The 20,096-nt window shown below is 41.1% G+C and overlaps 1 protein-coding gene across 3 annotated transcripts in view; it reads right to left on the bottom strand.

Moving 5' to 3' along the window:
* Positions 1-20,096, bottom strand: part of golm2 (golgi membrane protein 2) — an 83,875-nt gene that overhangs the window by 19,130 nt on the left and 44,649 nt on the right. For 2 of the 3 annotated variants that reach the window (XM_059953039.1, XM_059953041.1), the window contains exons 7-9: positions 12,686-12,760; positions 9,214-9,555; positions 5,195-5,377 (exon numbers count right to left, since the gene is read on the bottom strand). In XM_059953039.1, the coding sequence (XP_059809022.1) occupies positions 5,195-5,377; positions 9,214-9,555; positions 12,686-12,760 (600 nt within the window). The remainder of the gene's footprint in view (positions 1-5,194; positions 5,378-9,213; positions 9,556-12,685; positions 12,761-20,096) is intronic. The other variant, XM_059953040.1, reaches the window with a different exon arrangement.

A 20,096-nucleotide genomic window follows, 5' to 3' on the forward strand; every position in this document is an offset into this window, starting at 1 on the left:
GACCAACCACAACACAATATAGAGAATATAAATCAGGACAATTAAACCCCCAAAACTGTAAATACACTTAGAAACAGAAGATATTAATGCCTACTACCAAAAAAAGGAGCTGAAAGCAAGGGACCGAGAAAAAACCTTAGTTAAGAGGAAGGTTATGAAAGTACTCAATAAAAGGTCCCCAGATTTTATGGAACTTTATATCCGAATTAAGAACTGAATAATTAATTTTTTCAAGGTCTAAGCAGGACATAATATCATTAAGCCATTGAACATGCGTGGGCGGGGCAACATCTCTCCATCTGAGGAGGATTAAACGTCTAGCCAGGAGAGAAGCAAAAGATAATATTCGACACTTAGTCGAATTCAGACGTAAATCTGTCTCACCCAAAAAACCGAACAAAGCAATTAAAGGGTTAGGTTCTAGGTGGTGATTCAGAATATATGATAACGTTATGAAGACATCTTTCCAAAATTTCTCCAAGCTAGGACAAAACCAGTACGTATGAATGAGAGAGTCCTTGCCCCTTTTGCATTTATCACAAAGAGGACTAATATTAGGGTAAAATCGAGATAGTTTAGATTTAGACATATGGGCTCTATGAACAACCTTAAACTGTAAAAGGCAATGGCGAGCACAAAGAGAGGTTGAATTAACCGATTTGAGAATCGAGTCCTAAGTCTCATCAGATAAGGAGGTATTTAAGTCATGCTCCCAAGCCATTTTAATTTTATCCACAGGAGCACGTCGTAAGGCTGCTAATTTATCACGAATAAATGATATTAAACCTTTACCTAGTGGATTAATAGAAATAAATAAATCCATTAACATTTTTCTCAGGCATTTCAGGGAAGTTAGGAATTAAAGGATTAATAAAGTGTCTAATTTGGAGATATCTAAAAAAATGAGCATTGGGCAGATTGAACTTAGCAGAGAGCTGTTGAAAAGATGCAAAGCGATTATCAATAAAAAGATCTTCAAAATGTCTAATGCCCTTCCTATACCAATCATGGAATGCTGAATCATACGTAGTAGGTAAAAAAAACGTGATTATGTAAGATAGGGCTAGAAAAGGAAAAAACATGGAAACCATAAAATTTCCTAAACTGAGACCATATACACAAAGTGTGTCTAACAAGAGGATTAACAATTAATCTGGACAAACTGCTAGGGAGTACAGAGCCAAGAGCAGAAATAGACAAATCTTTAATGGAACTCAACTCCATTGCCACCCAATTAGGGCACTCTGGTTGGCCATGGAAAAAAGACCAAAAGGTAGCACAACGTATATTGGCTGCCCAATAATATAAACGAAAGTTAGGTAAAGCCATGACACCCTCTTTTTTGGATTTTTGGAGATAAACTTTATTAATTCTAGAGCGCTTATTCTTCCACAAATATGACAAAATAATAGTCTAAGGAATCAAAAAAAGATTTAGGAATAAAAATTGGGATTGATTGAAATAAATATAAAAGTTTAGGGAGAACATACATTTTAACAACATTAATACGACCTACCAAAGACATAGGTAGGTGACCATTGTAACACAAGGTCACCATTGGTTACCATGGTCACAAGGTAACAGACTCTGTTTTATAGTATATGAAAGATTGGCAAAATTTTCACAAAAAAGATCTTTAAACTTCCTTGTGACTGTAATCCCAAGTAAATTGATTAACTACTTTAAAAGGGAGATCACGGAATGTTAATTCTTCTTTATTAATTGGGAAAAGTTCACTCTTATGTAAATTAAGTTCATAGCCAGAGAACTGGCTAAACAGCCAGAGCAGATTTACATGCCACCTACAGTGGCATGCAAAAGTTTGGGCACCCCGGTCAAAATTTCTGTTACTATGAACAAACAAAGCGAGTAAAAGATGACCTGATTTACAAAAGGCATGAAGTTAAATATGACACATTTCTTTAATATTTTAAGCAAGATTTCTTTTTTATTTCTATCTTTTTACACTTCCAAAATAAAAAAGGAAAAGGGTCTGAAGTAAAAGTTTGGACACCCTGCATAGTCAGTACTTAGTAACACCCCCTTTGGCAAGTATCACAGCTTGTAAATGCTTTCTGTAGCCAGCTAAGAGTCTTTCAATTCTTGTTTGGGGGATTTTCACCCATGCTTTCTTGCAAAAGGTTTCTAGTTCTCAGATTCTTGGGCCGTTTCGCATGCACTGCTCTTCTGAGGTCTATCCACAGATTTTCAATGTTTAGGTCGGGGGACTGTGAGGGCCATGGCAAAACCTTCAAGCTTGCACCTCTTGAGGTAGTCCATTGTGGATTTTGAGGTGCATTTAAGATAATTATCCTGTTGTCCAAGCCATCCTCTTTTCACCTTTAGCTATTTTACAGACAGTGTGATGTTTGCTTTCAGAATTTGCTGGTATTTAATTGAATTCATTCTTCCCTCTACCAGTGATATGTTCCCTGTGCCACTGGCTGCAACACAAGCCCAAAGCATGATCAATCCACCCCCATGCCCTAACAGTTGGAGAGGTGTTCTTTTCATGAAATTCTGCACCTTTTCGTCTCCAAACAAGCACTGGACACAGTATACCACACCAGCCAACTCACAGGTGAAGTGTTGCCTCACCTGGAAGGACTGTCTGGGGCCCTGAATGGTGGTGAGGGAGGAAGTTTAAGGGCAGGTGTAGCACGTGTTCCGCTTACAAGGATAAGTGCCAGGAGGGAGATTGGTGGGAAGGGACGTGGACAAGGGAGTCGCGTAAGGAGCGATCCCTGTGGTAAGCAAAAAGAGGGTGGAGGGAAAGATGTGCTTGGTAGTGGGATCCCATTGGAAGTGGCGGAAGTTACGGAGAATTATACGTTGGACCTGGAGGCTGGAGAGGTGGTAGGTGAGGACAAGCGGAACCCTATCCTGAGTGGGGTGGCGGGCCGATGGGGTGAGGACAGATGTGCGGGAAATGGGAGAGATGCGTTTGAGAGCAGAGTTAATGGTGGAAGGGAAGCCTCTTTGTTTAAAAAAGGAAGACGTCTCCTACGTCCTGGAATGCAAAGCCTCATCCTGAGAGCAGATGCGGCAGAGATGGAGTAATTGTGAGAAGGGGATAGCATTTTTGCAAGTGACAGGGTGGGAAGAGGAATAGTCCAGGTAGCTGTGAGAGTCTGTAGGCTTACAGTAGATATCAGTAGATAAGCCTTCTCCAGTTTGCCTCCAACTTTCACCCTGCCCTCAAATTTACCTGGTCCATTTCCAACACATCCCTCCCCTTTCTTGATCTTTCTGTCTCCATCTCTGGAGACAGCTTGTCTACTGATATCTACTATAAGCCTACAGACTCCCACAGCTACCTGGACCATTCCTCTTCCCACCCTGTCTCTTGCAAAAAGGCTATCCCCTTCTCACAATTCCTCCATCTCCGCCGCATCTGCTCTCAGGATGAGGCTTTTCATTCCAGGACGAAGGAGACGTCTTCCTTTTTTAAACAAAGGGGCTTCCCTTCTTCCACCATCAACTCTACTCTCAAACGCATCTCTCCCATTTCCCACACATCTGCCCTCACCCCATCCGCCTGCCACCCCACTCGGGATAGGGTTCCCCTTGTTCTCACCTACCACCCCACCAGCCTCCAAGCCCAACGTATAATTCTCTATAACTTCCGCCACCTCCAACGGGATCCCACTACCAACCACATCGTTCCCTCCCCCCTCTTTTTGCTTACCGCAGGGATCACTCCCTGCGTGACTCCCTTGTCCACTCATCCCTTCCCACCGATCTCCAACCTGGCACTTATCCTTATAAGCGGAACAAGTGCTACACCTGCCCTTACACTTCCTCCCTCACCACCATTCGGGGCCCCAGACAGTCCTTCCAGGTGAGGCAACACTTCACCTGTGAGTCGGCTGGTGTGGTATACTGCGTCCGGTGCTCCCAGTGTGGCCTTTTATATATTGGTGAGACCCGACGCCGATTGGGAGACCATTTCACTGAACACCTACGCTCAGTCTGCCAGAGAAAGCAGGATCTCCCAGTGGCCACACATTTTAATTCTACATCCCATTCTGATATGTCTATCCATGGCCTCCTCTACTGTCAAGATGAATCCACACTTAGGTTGAAGGAACAACACCTTATATACCAACTGGGTAGCCTCCAACCTGATGGCATGAACATTGACTTCTCTAACTTCTGTTAATGCCCCTCCTCCCCTTCTTACCCCATCCCTGACATATTTAGTTTGTTTTTCTTTCTCTGCCCATCACCCTGCCTGTTCTCCATCTCCCTCTGGTGCTCCCCCTCCCCCTTTCTTTCTCCCGAGGCCTCCCATCCCATGATCCTTTCTCTTCTCCAGCTCTGTATCACTTTTGCCAATCACCGTTCCAGCTCTTAGCTTCATCTATCATTTCGCATTCCCCCCCCCCACTACTTTCAAATCTCTTAGTATCTCTCCTTTCAGTTAGTTCTGACTAAGGGTCTCAGCCCAAAACATCGACAGTGCTTCTCCCTATAGATGTTGCCTGGCCTGCTGTGTTCCACCAGCATTTTGTGTTGTTTGAGGAGTCAGGATATTTATAAAGCTTTGAAATTTGCATCACCTGGCCTTTCCTAACAATGACTGTGAACAAACCATAGCCCTAACAAGCTAATTAAAGTCTGAGTCCTTGGTAAAAGTTATCTGAGAGCTCAAATCTCTTGGGGTGCCCAAACCTTTGCATGGTGCTCCTTTCCTTCCCCTCCCCCACTGTAAAATTGTACTAAACAAAAATAATACACTAATCTTGCTTAAAAAGTTGAAAAGAATGTTTCATCTTTAACTTTAAGACTTTTGGAGATCAGTTCATCTTCTACTCACTTAACTATTCAGTGACAGAAATTTCGACTAGGAGTGCCCAAACTTTTGCATGCCACTGTGTCTCCAACCCAAGGACTCCATGTCCACTCACCACACAGGGTTTCCCAAAGTCCTCTAAGCTGCTTGTACGTTCTTAACGAATAGATAGAGATTTTAAATTTTACCTTGTTAAAAACACTAAACAATGGCAAGAGAAACTAATTTCTTGCAATCATAATAAACTGACTTTAAAAAGCTTTAAGTTGGAATTCAGCAGTAGGTACTTGAAGGTTCAGTTCTATTTGGATTTTGCTCTGGCAATTAACAAATGGCATTATAAAAACAAGTGTTGTAAACCAGAAGCAGGGACAGATTATTCTGAACAAAGTCACCCACCTTGACCTTTAACATGCTCTCTTGGTTCGTTTGCTTTCTCATGTCCTTTTGCACCCTGACGGTAAAAATGATTTGACAAAGCTTGGCCAGGAACAAAATGCTGAACTTGATTAGATGGTGGCTGCATGATCGATTCCTTGGTTAAGTGATGCATTAGTTTTCCTTGATGTTGTTTATCCAAAGCTGTATTTGTGCAATTCAGAGAAAAAAAAAATTCAGGAGTATCTGTTGTGTTACCACACAGTATGTATGCACAGGGAATACATTTTAGATTACATTATTCTACGAAGTTGGACTTGCCCTATCCAGTATGACAATTGGACAAAAACATAAGGGGCTTTACACTTTGGGTTCAAGAACAGTTACTTCCCTTCAACCATTTGGCTCTTGAACCAGCTGGCAAAACCCCAGTCACTGTGGCCACTAAGCATCACCTTGCACTAAAATGGACTTTGTTCTAATTGTGTTTTATTGTTTTGAATACATCAGATGATCGAGCCCCCACTACATTCTTCAGTTATTTCGCCTGCGTAACTGTTGCACAGTCATTGTTACTTGCAGCTTTCAGTAAAACAGATCCATGGTTTGCCGGATTTAAACAATAAGCTCCCATTCATGACTGGCACTCCACAGGGAAGGATACAGAACTTGTGCAGTTAGTTTAGAGTGATGATCAAAACGAACATTTCAGAGGAATAGCTGCAGAATCTATAACCAAGGATTCATTCTACCTAAACCGGGGGTTCCCAGTCTATGGTCCATGGACCCCTCGCTAATTGGTCCATGGCATAAAAAAGGTTGGGAACCCATGACTTAAAGCTTGATTTACAACAGCAATCCAGGTCAGGGCTTAGAAATCATTTCCTAAGTTTCACAATTGCTTTTAATCAATGTGAAAATCTCAGGAGAAACCAATTTCCAGCTGCACTGACAAACTGTAAGCCAAGATGCTCAGTTCCGTGAACACCGAATCATAGAATCATTATCTTTAGAGTCTGAGGCCAATGTGAGAGCACCTTTCAGGAGAGTGAATCCACAGAAAGCATTGGGTCCAGAGCCAGATAGGAGTAAGGAGCCTTAGACCCCACACCACCAGGTCAGGAATAGTTAGTACCCTACAACCAGAATGTGCATGTGGATAACTTCATTCATCTGAACTGATTCCATAACCTATAGACTCACTTTCAAGGACTCTACAACTTATGCTCTCAATATTATTTGCAAAATTTGCCTTTTGCACATTGGTTGTTTGTCAGCATCTCTACATATACTTCTTCATAAATTCTACTGTATTTAATTTCTGGTAAATACTGTAAGAAAATGTATATATGGTGATATATAGGTACCTAGATAATAAACTTACTATGACTAATATAGTACAGAGCCTGTGCTGCTCCTGGAAAGACAATCCCAGAAATCCCATTCCTGTTCTTTGCCCAGAGCTCTGTAATTTCCATCTCAAGGGCTAAAACAAATCTGTTCTGACTACGTCAACTGTCCCTGAGGGTAAATGCATCATCCACTGTGCAACGCACAACCAAAAATAATTGTAATAAATAATGGATAACCTAAACAGCAAGGCCAATTGATGCAGGAGATTGGAATAATGTCATCAATCAGGGAGTATCAAACTATAGAACAACTCAGTTAAACACTGATTAATGTTGTGATCTTTAATAAATAATGCTTTCACTTTATGTTTTCCATTTGGTTAGTTCCGCTGAAGACGACTGTTAGTATGATCTTCACCACCAAGATCTTATCACCCATTTGGTGCCCATTATATTCTAATTCTACCATCCAAATATTTCTTAAATCCAAAATCTTAACCTTTGCTTAAAACAATCTCAGCTACTGACATCAACTTCCATTTAAAGAAATTATGTTTCATTTGCCCACAATAAATACTGAAAGAGGTTGAGATTAGTGTTCCACGTTTCGTCAAAAATACTTGCATAATAGAGCATGTTGAACCAATCCACGGAAAGTGAGAAGCTCTGGCAGAGCAGTGTTTTTCATCATCACTAATCACTACAAAGGTGGTGCACATGAGCCAGATTCTTGAACTGTTTGTGAAAGGACTTCACCTAGTGTGTTAAAGTTGGGAATTTCAGAATTTTAACTTGGCAACAAAGGCATGATAATATACTTCCAAGTCAGGGGCAGGCTCCCTCATGTTGGGACTCCTTAACTCTCAAATGACAAATACTGACTGAGACATGATATTTACAAATTTGGAGAAATTTCCCGAGTAATTATGAAGTTGCACACATGTCAAACTGCAGAAGTTTAAATGATACTGAATCGCAAGGAATACAGTAAAAAACTGCAGAGAGCAGTCCTACAAAATGGCACCAAGCCCCATTTTATACATATTACACGTCAACTACCATGTATTAGTCAAATCAAAATAATTTTTGATTTTACAGTTGGCCAGCTTGGAACTTCTGGGTCACATCCTGAGCAATTGTTAATTAACCCAATCAAACTACGTTGGGTATGGTAGCTAACACCAATACCCTTCAGTACTTTACACAAGACTGCTTCATTTTATGTAGCTGACCATGTCTGCTGAGAAACTGTTATGGCAACGGTGGAGAAGGGGCTGCTGGCAGTGGGAGGAAGGGATAAACGAAGGGGGGGCAGTTGATGGGCATGCTGTTTGAACCACAGATTTTACAATACAGTAATACAGGTATGGCTAGGCCTCACAACCTCCTTGTGCAATTGGATCCTGGATTTCCTCACTTGCAGACCCCAGTCAGTTTGGATTAGCAACATCTCCACCACGATCTCCATCAGCACAGGCGCATCGCAAAGCTGTGCGTTTAGTCCCCTTCTCTACTCCCTTTACACATGACTGCGTAACTAAGCACAGCTCCAATGCTATTCAAGTGTGCTGACAAAACCACTGTCATCGGCCACATCAAAGGAGGGAGATTGAAAATCTGGCTGAGTGGTCTCATAACAACCTCTTACTCAATGTCAAAAAGATCAAGGAGCTGATTATAGACTTAAGAAGGAAACCAGAGGCCCATAAACCAGTCCTTAGAGGATCAGAGATGGAGAGGGTTAGCAACTTTAAATTCCTAGATGTTACTATTTCAAAGGACCTGTCCTGGGCCCAGCATGCAAGTGCAATTACAAAGAAACTACGACAGTGCCTCCGATTCCTTAGGAGTTTGCAGAGATTCAGCATGACATCTGAAACTTTGACAAATTTCTATAGATGTGTAGTGGAGAGTATATTGACTGGCTGCATCACAGTTCGGTATGGAAACACCAATAGTGTTGAATGGAAAATCCTACAAAAAGTAGTGGATATGGCCCACTCCATCATGGGTAAAGCCCTCCCAACCATTGAGCACATCTGCATGCAATACTGTCACAGGAAAGTAGCATCTGCCATGAGGGACCCCATCACCCAGGACATGTTCTCTTCTCACTGCTGCCATCAGAAGGGTGGTACAAGAGCCTCAGGACACACATCACCAGGTTCAGGAACTGTTACTACCCCTCAACCACTAGGCTCTTAAGCCAAAAGGATTATCTTTACTCAACTTCACTTGCACCATCATTGAAATGTTCCCACAACCTATGGACTCACTTTCAAGGACTCTTCATCTCATTCTTGATATTTATTGCTTAGTTATTTATTATTATTTATTTTTGTATTTGCATAATTTGTGTTCTGCACTGATTGATTACCCTAGTTGGGTGGTCCTCCTTTGATTCTGTATTTGTTATTGTTTTATAGATTCCTTAAGTGTGTCCACAAGAAAATGAATCTCAGTTGCAAGTAGTTACATACATGTAGTTTGATAATAAAATTTACTCTGAACTTTAATTTAAAAAATTATAATATAAATCCATAAATGAAAAGGCAAACTGCAGATACAAAGTAGCATTCTTTAAACTAATGCAATTTACATAGGTTGTTTAATGTACTGTTTTAGGGATGGTGCAAATGCCTAAATAACTTCATTTAAACGACCGAACACTCCACAAATTCCATTTACCTGGCTGCTGATTCTGAGACTCGCCAACTTCATCTGCCTTGACGTGGATGTTATCATCATCCATGTTGGCTTGGTCCTTGTGATCTGCTGCATTTGGCATGTTTATATTGCCCTGTTTATCTTCTTTTACAATGTCCTGTTGGTTATCATGCTGCAGAGGTGGCTTGGGTGGAGCTTGCATCACTGGACTCTTGACAAAATGGTCAGGCTCCACTTCATTCTCCATAATCAGCTTGTTTCCAGGGATTCCAACATTCTTTGACAGAGGTTTCTCAATCCTTTCCAAATTCATTCCATTTTTGTGATCTGAATGATTGATGGCAAAGTTAATCCTTTTCTGCCCTATCCATTTTAAAAATGCACAAATAAAACACCAGTCAGATAGAACAATCTACAATTTTATCTACATGGTTCTGTAGAATTAATTTTTTTATTTCGAGATAGTGCAGTAATGGGCCCTTCCAGCTGAACAAGCCCACGCCACCCAAACATACCTGTATGACCAATTAACCTACTAAAACATACATCTTTAGAATGTCGGAGGAAACTAGAGCACCCGGAGGAAACCCACAGTTATAGGGAAAACATACAAATCCAGGCCACTGGGGCTGCAAAATTATGTAAACTATTGATAACATTTCTCTGATGCTGATTAAGGGATAAATATTAGTCTGCATTTTGGCGAATAGTGCTATTATACAAAGCTTCTTGTGCCTCTGTTCACATACCTCAATCCAGTCTGAGGCTAAAGATTGAACCAAAGTTAGAACAGACAAATTTCCCTTTGAAATACTGCCACTTCACATCTCTCAGGTCAGGTGAATCAACATGGGTGAAATGGCCTTCATTAAGTATGTCATGCAATCTTAAAAATACAGCTCTAAATATCTACCTTTTGTACAAGTTTCCCTGCATTCAGATCACCACAAGGTGGCTCTGCAGTCAGTCTTGTTGCAATGCTTTTCCCATGCCTTATCCAGCCTTTAAGGTCCAATGTAAAACACTATATTTAATGCTTTTATTTCTATAGGCTTTATTTGTTGAGAAATTTTAAGAGCATGAAAATTAACACCTAAAAGTTTGTAATATAAAAACACACCTGCCCTATTAATGTCTTTCAGGGATGGAAATATGCCACTGTAACCCTGTGCATATTCCCAAGCTCAATGCAGTAAACTACCCTCTGAGGGCAAACACAGGGGGCATTTAGGGATGGATAAGAAATATTAATCTCTTAACAGATTTCCACATCAATAATGGAAAGGGTTCACAAATAAATCCACAACTCAAACATTTTAGGAACATCTTTTACCCCTCCGCCTTCAGATTTCTGAATGGCTTATCAACACTACTACCTATTTTTGCACTACTTATTTACACACACACACACACACAGTGGATTCCCAGTTAACTGGGACACATCGGGACCAGTACATTTTGACCCAATTTAGCTGCAGCTCTAATTAGCTGAAGTTTCATGAAGAGTTAAAAAGGTATGTAGACAACAAACACCTACGTCAGGATACTGTTCAAAGACTAAAGCTCAGCAATTAATACCATCATTCCCACAATCCTGATTGAGTAGTTGCAGAACCTGGGCCTCCGTACCTCCCTCTGCAATTGGACTTTCTAACTGGAAAAACACTGTGTGAATTGGTGATAACATATCCTCCTCGCTGGTGCACCTCAGGGGTGTGTGCTTAACCCACTGCTCTACTCTGTATGCACATGACTGTGTGGCTAAGCATAGCTCAAATACCATCTACAAATTTGCTGATGATGCAACCATTGTGGATAGAATCTCAGGAGGTGACGAGAGGGCATACAGGAGTGAGATATGCCAACTAGTGGAATGTTGCCACAGCAACAAACTGGCAATCAACGTCAGTAAGAGGAAAGAGCTGATTGTGGACTTCAGGAAGGGCAAGATGAAGAAGCACATACCAACCCTCAGAGGGATCAGAAGTGGAGAGAGTGAGCAGTTTCAAGCTCTTTGGTGTCAAGATCTGAAGATCTAACCTGGTCCCAACATATCGATATAGTTATAAAGAAGGCAAGGCAGCAGCTATACTTTATTAGGGATTTGGAGAGATTTGGCATGTCAACAAATACACTTAAAAACTTCTATAGTTGTACCGTGGAGAACATTCTGTCAGGCTGCATCACTTTCTGGTATGGAGGGGCTACTACACGGGACCAAAAGCTGCAGCAGAAGGTTGTAAATCTAGTCAGCTCCATCTTGGGTACTAGCCTACAAAGTACCCAGGACATCTTCATGGAGCGGTGTCTCAGAAAGGCAGCGTCCATATTAAGGACCTCCAGGAGCCAGGGCATGCCCTTTTCTCACTGTTACCATCAGGTAGGAGGTACAGAAGCCTGAAGGCACACACTCAATGATTCAGGAGCAGCTTCTTCCCCTCTGCCATCCAATTCCTAAATGGACATTGAAGCTTTGAACACTACCTCACTTTTAATATACAGTATTTCTGTTTTATGCACATTTAAAAAAATCTACTCAATATACACAATTGATTTACTTATAATTGTTTTATTTTATTTATTATTTTTTTTTAAATCTCTGCTAGATTATGTGTTGCACTGAACTGCTGCTAAGTTAACAAATTTCATATCACATGCTGGTGATAATAAACCTGATTCTATTTAAATAAAATACAGAACAAATTAGAACACTACTAATACCTCTACAATACTATAAAACTGTACAGTTCCTAATAGTTAAGAGGAATTCAATGTACGCTGTTGTGTTCTTTTGATTGACTGTACATGAGCTTAGCATTATATAAAGGCAGCCCAGTATCTGCACTATCGATGCATCCTCCATACCTTCATTTTCATTACTACATTCAAAATAATTGTTGATAACTTCAAATTCTTTATAATTCCTAAAATGAAGTAGAGACACTTTGGGCATCTCCAAGCCTGAATGTTTGAAACTGCAGTGACCAAAACAGTTATGAATTGTCTTAAAGGATCTCAGCCCGAAACATCAACTGTTTACTCTTTTGCATCGATGCTGCTTGGCCTGAACTCCTCCAGCATTGTGTATTGATCCAAATTGTCTTACTGTTTATTTCTCACCAACAATTAGTGACAAAAATCACTATTTTATGAACACAGACATATGCTACTAGTACAAAGATGTCACTTTAGAACAGATGAAGAGAAATTTCTTTAGCCAAAGGGTGGTGAATCTGTGGAATTCTTTACCATAGACAACTCTGGAGGGCAAGTCATTGCGTATATTTAAAGTGGAGGTTGATAGGTTCTTAATTAGTAAGAGCAAAGGTAATGGGAAGATGGCAGGAGAATGAGGTTGAGAAGGATTAGTTCAGCCATGATGGGATGGCAGAGCAGTCTCAATGGGCCAATGGCCAAATTCTGCTATGACTTATGGTCTTATAAAAGCAGCGACTTTCAAGTGCATTCCTATGAAAGACTCCCTTCTACATACCAAAATCCATGGATTTTCCTTGTTCGTTTTCTTCTACACCAGGCATTCCAGCATCATCATCTCCTTTGCCCAGATCTGTGAAGACAAGCATGAGAGTTTTAAACAATTACATTACCAAAAACAAACAAATTAACAGCAAGATGATAAACTGAAAGACAACATTTGAAGCTTGGCTTCTCTCAGGTGAATGATACTTCAGTGAATTTGGCATCCCCACTAATAATGAATAGCAACAGAGTCAGAATTCCATTAAGTGATGTCCTGACAGATGCTATAGGAAGCAGGGCACTGTAAACAAGAGATTCAGCAGATACTGGAGATCCAGAGCTCAGCAAGTCAGGCAGCATCTATGGGAATGAATCAACAGTTGACATTTCAGGTTGAGACCTTTCATCAGGACTGGAAAGGAGGGGGAAAATGCCAGAATTAAGGTGAGGAAAGGGAAGGAGCATAGCTAGAAGGTATAAGTGAAGCCAGGTGGATGGGGGAGAAGAGGATGAAATGAGAAGCTGGGAGGTGATAGGTTGAAAAGGCAAAGGGCTGGTGAAAGAGGAATCTGATAGAGGAGAGTGGACAATGAGTGGCCACCAAAAAATTACGCTTTATGATGGAGAAGAGGCACTCGACAAAACAATCCCATAACTTATGATAGGACTCACCAATGTAGAGGAGACTGCATCGGGAGCACTGGAAACAGTAAACAAACCCAGTAGATTCACAAGTGAAGTGCTTGAGGGCTTGAATGGAGGCGGGGAAGAGGTGAATGGGCATGTGTAGCATTTCTGTAGATTGCAAGGATACATGCCAGGAGGGACGAATGGACAAGGAGATCACTAAGGAAGCAATCCCTGCAGAAAGTAGAGAGTGGGGGTGCGGGGAATGGAAGTGTTTGATGGTAGTATCTCATTAAGATAGATGTTGTGAAAAATGGTGCATTAGAAGTGAAGGCTCATGGGGTGGTAGGTGAGGACAAGAGGAACTCTATCCTGTTAAGGTGGTGGGATGATGGGTGACCGCGGATATCCAGGATATGGAGATGTGGGTGAGGGCAGCATCAATGGTGGAGGAAGGGAAACTCTGTTCTTTGAAGGAAGACTGTCTGATGTCCTGGAAAGAAAAGCCTCATCTTGGGAACAGATGCGGTAAAAACTAAGCAACTGAAAGGGAATCCATTTTTACAGGAGACAAGGTAGGAAGAGGTATAATCAGGATCGCCATGGGAATTGGTAGGTTTATAAAAGATAAGCCACTCAGTTTGGAGGAGCAACACCTCATATTCTATTTAGCTAGCCTCCAGCCTGATGGCATTAATATTGATTTCTTTCTTGTAAACATTTTCCCCTCCTTTCCCTCTTCTTCTATTCCTCATTCTAGTCCCATTGTCCACTCCCTTCTACCAACAGACTTCTCCAGCCCTTTGCCTTTTCCAGTTATTAATCCCCCCCCCCAGCTTCTTCTCCCCACCCACCCATCTGGTTCTACCCATCACCTTCTAGCTCATCCCTCTTCCTCTCTCCCCCTTATTCTGGCATCTTCCCCCTTCATTTCCAGTCCTAAAGAAAGGTCTCTGCCCAAAACATCAACTATTGATTCATTCCCATTGGTGCTGCCTGACCTGCTGAGTTCCTTCAAGAATTGTGTGTGTGTGTGTGTGTGTGTGTGTGTGTATGTATGTATGTATGTATGTGTGTGTTGCTCAGGGCAATGTAAAGCTATCTTTGATGAATAACTGCAGTAAATCAGACATTCAGAAAGACATCCAGTCTGGAAAGCTAAAGAAACAGTTGGATTTAACCATCTAGTCCACCTGCTGTCACTTATGACTAACTTGAACATGCACCTTTCTCTGCATTTTCCCCAACATTTCTTCATACCTGGAAGTGTTGATTGCTGTTGAAAATGATCTCCAGATGTCATGGGTTAAGAGTGAAAGGCAAAATATTTAACAAACATGAGGAGAAACTTCTTCACTCAGATGGTTGTGAGAGTATGGAATGAGGTACCAGCATAAGTGGTGCATGCAAGTTTGATTTCAATGTTTAGAGATGTTTGGATAAGTACATGGAGGGCTGTGGTCCCTGTGCAGGTCGATGGGAGTAGACAGTTTAAATGGTTCAGCATGGACTAGATAGGCCGAAGGGCTTGTTTCTGTGCTGTACTTTTCTAAGATTAAGCCTCCACAACCACTGGGAGAGAGAATTCCAATAATTCAACTCTGTACAAGTGAAGTTTGTGATCTCTTCTGAGTTCATGATCTCTAGTTATAGAATTTTCAGCAAGGGCTATCATCTCTAATATACGATTCTTACAGGGCCTAACTAACTGTACATCTCAATAAAATTGCCTCTTATTCTAAACGCTAGAGAACACATGGTTGGTCTAATTAATGTTTCCTCAAATAGCAAACCTACCATCCTGGAACACATTCAACAAATCTTTTCTACAATCCTGGTCTACAATCCTCTTTACACTAAAACTGTTTGCAATAGGTGTGGTCTCAGCACAACCCTCTACAACTATGGTGAGACTTTATTCAGACACTCTCGTAATGAAGAGTAATGTAACATTTACCTTCCTAATTGTTCATTTCACCCGCTTGTAAGGGTTAATGAGTTGTGTACCAAGATATTTACAGTAGGCCCTTCTGAACATCAACTTCACCTAATTTCTCTGCATTTACAAAATATTCTTTTCTTTCAGTTTGTGCTCCAAGGTGGATGACTTCCCATTCTCCCCACACTATCGTGCATCTACCATGTTCTTGACCATGTACTCACTATTCTACACAGCCCTGAAAACTCTCAACATCCTCCTCACAGTGCACGACTCCACCAAATTTTGTTTCAACAGCAATTTGGCTCCCTGAACCCATTCATTGATAGACTGGAAATAGTCAGGGCCCAAGTTCCAATCCCTATAGTGTCTTTCAGCTTATTCCCATTCTGTCCAATAACAAGTTTTTATATGTTGGATTATCCACAATTCTACATGTCCCAATCTTATTGACAAACCAAGTGGGACCCTCTTGTTAAGTATTATGAACATCTGAAAACACCACTGCAGCTACTGGCTCCCCCTTATCTATTCTACTTATCATTTTCACAAAGAAATCTAATAGATTAGTCAAAACATTTTTAGATCATTCTTATTCTGTATAATGCTATTATTAAGGTGCTCTTATATTGCAGGTTTCATTATAGATTCCAGCATTGTTCTACTAAAACAAAAAAAATAGAAAAATTGCTGAACTGAGGAAGGAGTTATACAACTTTTAAGTCTTGGTGAAGTAGCCGTCAGAACAGGAAACATTTCAACAGTTTTACAGATTCAGAGTAAGTTCAAGGGTGAGTACCGGTAATTCACAGAAATGTTCCTTGCAATCTGTTAACTATTGTATTGCAAGCAACACAATATTCCCAGCATTTTACACAGCTCTATAAAACCCTGATTAGACATTTACAATATTGTTCAAAATACATTTTCAAAGTATGTACAGCGCCTTGGAAAAGTATTCGGCTACTTTCATATTTTACTGTCTCATTTTCTAATTTTAAAATATACTGAGTATTTTCGAGTTAATTATAAAGCATTGTGGATCTTGTCAAATCTAAAAAATTTGAAAACCTGTCAACAATTTACTAATTACCAAAATTGAGGCTGAAAAAGTATTCACCCCTTTGTAATTGCTACCCTAACTTTCCTCAGTTGCAGTATATTACCATACCAAACTCACCCAATTTGCTGACACAGAAAGCTAGAGGATCACCTGAATACCCCCTCTCTGCAAGGTCCAACAATATGGTAAATTTTCAATAGACCAAATCAAAATGAAGACCAAAGAGCAGTCAAGGCAAGTTGGAAATAACAGAGAAACAAATCTGGGCAAGGATACAAGACCATTTCAAAAGGCACTGAACACATCTCGAAGCTCAGTGCAATCCAATGTGAAAAACTGGAAGAAAATATGAAAATACAGTCACACTGCCTAGGTCAGGCTGCCCCTCTAATTATGGTCGCCAGAAAAGAATAGCATTTGTAAGAAGCTACTGTCACACCAACAATCACTGAGTGAAGTGCAGAAATCAGTGGCTGCAACTGAAGATGAAGTTAACAGCTCCACAATCTTTAAGCCCTTCCTCAAAAAGTATTTTTATGGGAGAGTGGCAAGGAAGAAGCCCTGGCTAAAAAAAGCACGTCTTTGCCAATAAAGACTTCACAAAGCACCTAGAAGATGCTGTAAAATTGTGGAAGAAGGTCTTGTGGTTGAATGAGACTAAAGTGAAACTTTTCGGCCTCAACACCAAGCAGTACTTGTGGCATAAATTTAATACTGCACACCAGCCAGGTAACACCATCCCTACTATAAAGTATGGTGGAGATAGCATCATGTTATGCAGATACTTTACAGCAACAGAGGCTGGAAATCTGGTCAGAACTGATAAGATGAATGCTGCTAAATATAAACAGATCTTTCATAAAGACCTACTAGCCTCTGCCAGAAAGCTTAAACTGGCAAGGAAGTTCGTCGACCCAAAGCACACTGCCAGCCAATCATGGAGTGGCTTCAAATGAAGAAAACTGATGTCCTTGAGTGGCCCAGTCAAAGTCCTGACCTTAATCTGATAAAACATCTGACAAGACCTCAAGATTGCTGTTCACCACCACTCCCCAGCTAACCTGGCACAGCTTGAGCGATTTTGCAAGGAAGATGGGCAAATCTTGCTCCATCACTCTGCAAAGCTAATAGAGACTTATACAAAGACTACTTACTGTACCACTATGAATGGTGGTTCATTAAGTACTGTGCAAAGGAGGATGAATACCTTTGAACTGCTGACAGTTTGTTTTTTCATGTTTTATAATTTTCACTGTTTTTGGGCTCTTCTGTGAAAAAAGGAGCGCTTGATTCACAAATAAAAATTCTCCGTTAAATTGATCAAAATCCCTCATTGTAATACTCATTTATGTAAAGAAAGGGATAGGGGCTGAACTTTTTTTTTAAAACAAGGCAGTATATACTATATATACAAACTTGAGATTTTTCATCCTGCAATCACAAAATAAACAATATTAACACCCAAACACCCAATGTGCAAAAAAAAAGAACAAATCATGCAAGCAATAAAGTAAACAAATCACAGAACATGAACTGCACAGTCCATGAAAGTGAGTTCACAGTCACGAAGTTAGTTCAGCATTGCAGCCAGTCCAGGAGCACGATGGTTGCAGGCCACAGCCACAAAGCCACTTCAACGCTGAGTAAAACTGGTCACAGAGTAAGATCAGTGCTGAGGTGAGTGCCATTGGTTGCAAGCCATACCTGCAATTATTTCAGCATTGAGTCAAGAAAATTTCATGGGGTAGTGAGCTGAATACTGGTTTGTCCTTTGCCCTTGGCTTTGACAATTTGATTTTTTTTTAAATCTGGCTCGGTGCTTAAATAGGCCAATCATTGGGTCGTTTCACTCTTGAGCCTGGGTTCCGCCACTTTGATCTAGCTCCAAGCTTGCTCCAGCAATGACCAGTTTCGTTTTTTGCGCTCTGGCCCAGACCCCTCCACTTCAAACCGGCCGCTAGTCCACTCCAGCAAAGGCCAAAGGTGTAGCTGCATTCCCCAGAATTCAGTTCACTGATACTGCAGGATACTGCAAAAACGCCAGGTAGTACAGATAGTTCAAAAGCATAAAGAAATTACAGGCTGAGGATAGCACTGATCATAATCCAGAAAAAGTGGAATTTAAGTTAATAGTTTTGTTTGCTGCCTGTAAAGCATTGCCGTGTTTCACCAGCACCGCCAATAATACTCATCTAATACTTCTGCTTCATCGAGCACCTCCACTCCATCCGCCACAACAGACAGGATCACCCAGTTGCCACCCACTTCAACTCTGCTTCACATTCCCATTTGGATATATCCATACATGGCCTCCTCTACTGCCATGATGAGGCCAAACTCAGGTTGGAGGAGCAACACCTCATATACCATCTGGGTAGTCTCCAGCCCCTTGGTATGAGCATCAAATTCTTCAACTTCCAGTAATTCCCTCCTTCTCCCTTCCCCCATCCCACTTTCTCTGTCTCCTCTTCTAGCTGTCTATCACCTCTCTCATAATTCTGCCCTCTTCTGCTACCCATAGTGCTTTCCCCTTAGATTCCATCTTCACCTCTCCTGCCTATCCCCTCCCTGCTTCCCCTTCCCCACCCCTTGATCTTTCCTCTGATTGGTTTTCCACCCTCCCCCCACCTTCTTTATGGGGCCCCTGCCCCTCCTTCAGTCCTGACGAAGGGTCTCAGCCTGAAACATTGACTGCCCATTTCAAAGGATGCTGCCCAACCTGCTGAGTTCATCCAGCTTGTTTGTTCATGTTGATCTTTAATACTCAGATCCTTCCTATAATGAGACCAGAATTGACCATGTTCAATTCACTGTAGTAAGGATATGGAAACTAGAGTGTGCAGTGGATGCAGCCTGGATTAGAGAGCATGTCTTATGAGAATAGGTCGACCAGGTTAGGGCTTTTCTCTTTGGAGCAGAGGACAGAGGGCGTCCAAACATAGATCAAGTGGATAGCCCAAGATTTTTCCCCAGAGCAGAAATGGCTTATACCAGGGAGCATATTTTTAAGGTAATTGGAGGACAGTGAGTGAGCTGGGGGGTGGGTGGGGAAGAGAATTGCAGGGGCAAGTTTATTTGGAGTGGCGGTTGTATAGAATGTCCTGCCGGGGTGGTAGTAAAGACAGATACATTTAAAAAGCTCTTGAATATGCACATTGATGATAGAAAAAAAAAGGAGAGCTATGCAGGAAGGAAGAGTTAGATTGATCTTACAATAAGGACAGAACAACATTGTGGGCCAAAGGGACTATATTTTGCAATAGTGTTCTATGTTCTAATACAAAGTATTTCCAAACCACAGGAGCAGCTCAGTCTAGGGCAGACTTGAATGTTAGAGTTAAGGATTGAAGGGTGGGGAAATCTGGCATGAGTGCAGTGGGGGAAAAAGGCTATGTTCCAAAGCAGCTTTCAGAATTCTCTCCAGAGCAGGGCAAAGATGGCAACTAATGAAACACCACTTCAGTTGAAGTCAGAGGTTACCAACTGTAGATTTTGTAACAGATTCTGCCAATGCACATAATAAAGAAGCACTAAGCAAGAAACTCTGTTTATTGTTTATGAATTATGCTTTTGTGGATTGAAAGCATTTGGAAATCAAGGTGCCAAATCTGATGGTGAGGAGATTAAATAAAAGATAACTAGTCTGAAGAGCTCTGAAGAACAATGATATTTAATGTGATTTATACTGAACCACAGTTTCTCCTGTAGATTCCAAGGCAGCAAAATTAATGTTGAAATTAGTGACTGACATTCAAATTAAAGTGTTCGATGTTAAACATACAAGTGAGAGGAAGA

This window comes from Hypanus sabinus, chromosome 28 (assembly GCF_030144855.1).
Source record: "Hypanus sabinus isolate sHypSab1 chromosome 28, sHypSab1.hap1, whole genome shotgun sequence".
Taxonomy (NCBI): Eukaryota; Metazoa; Chordata; class Chondrichthyes; order Myliobatiformes; family Dasyatidae; genus Hypanus; species Hypanus sabinus.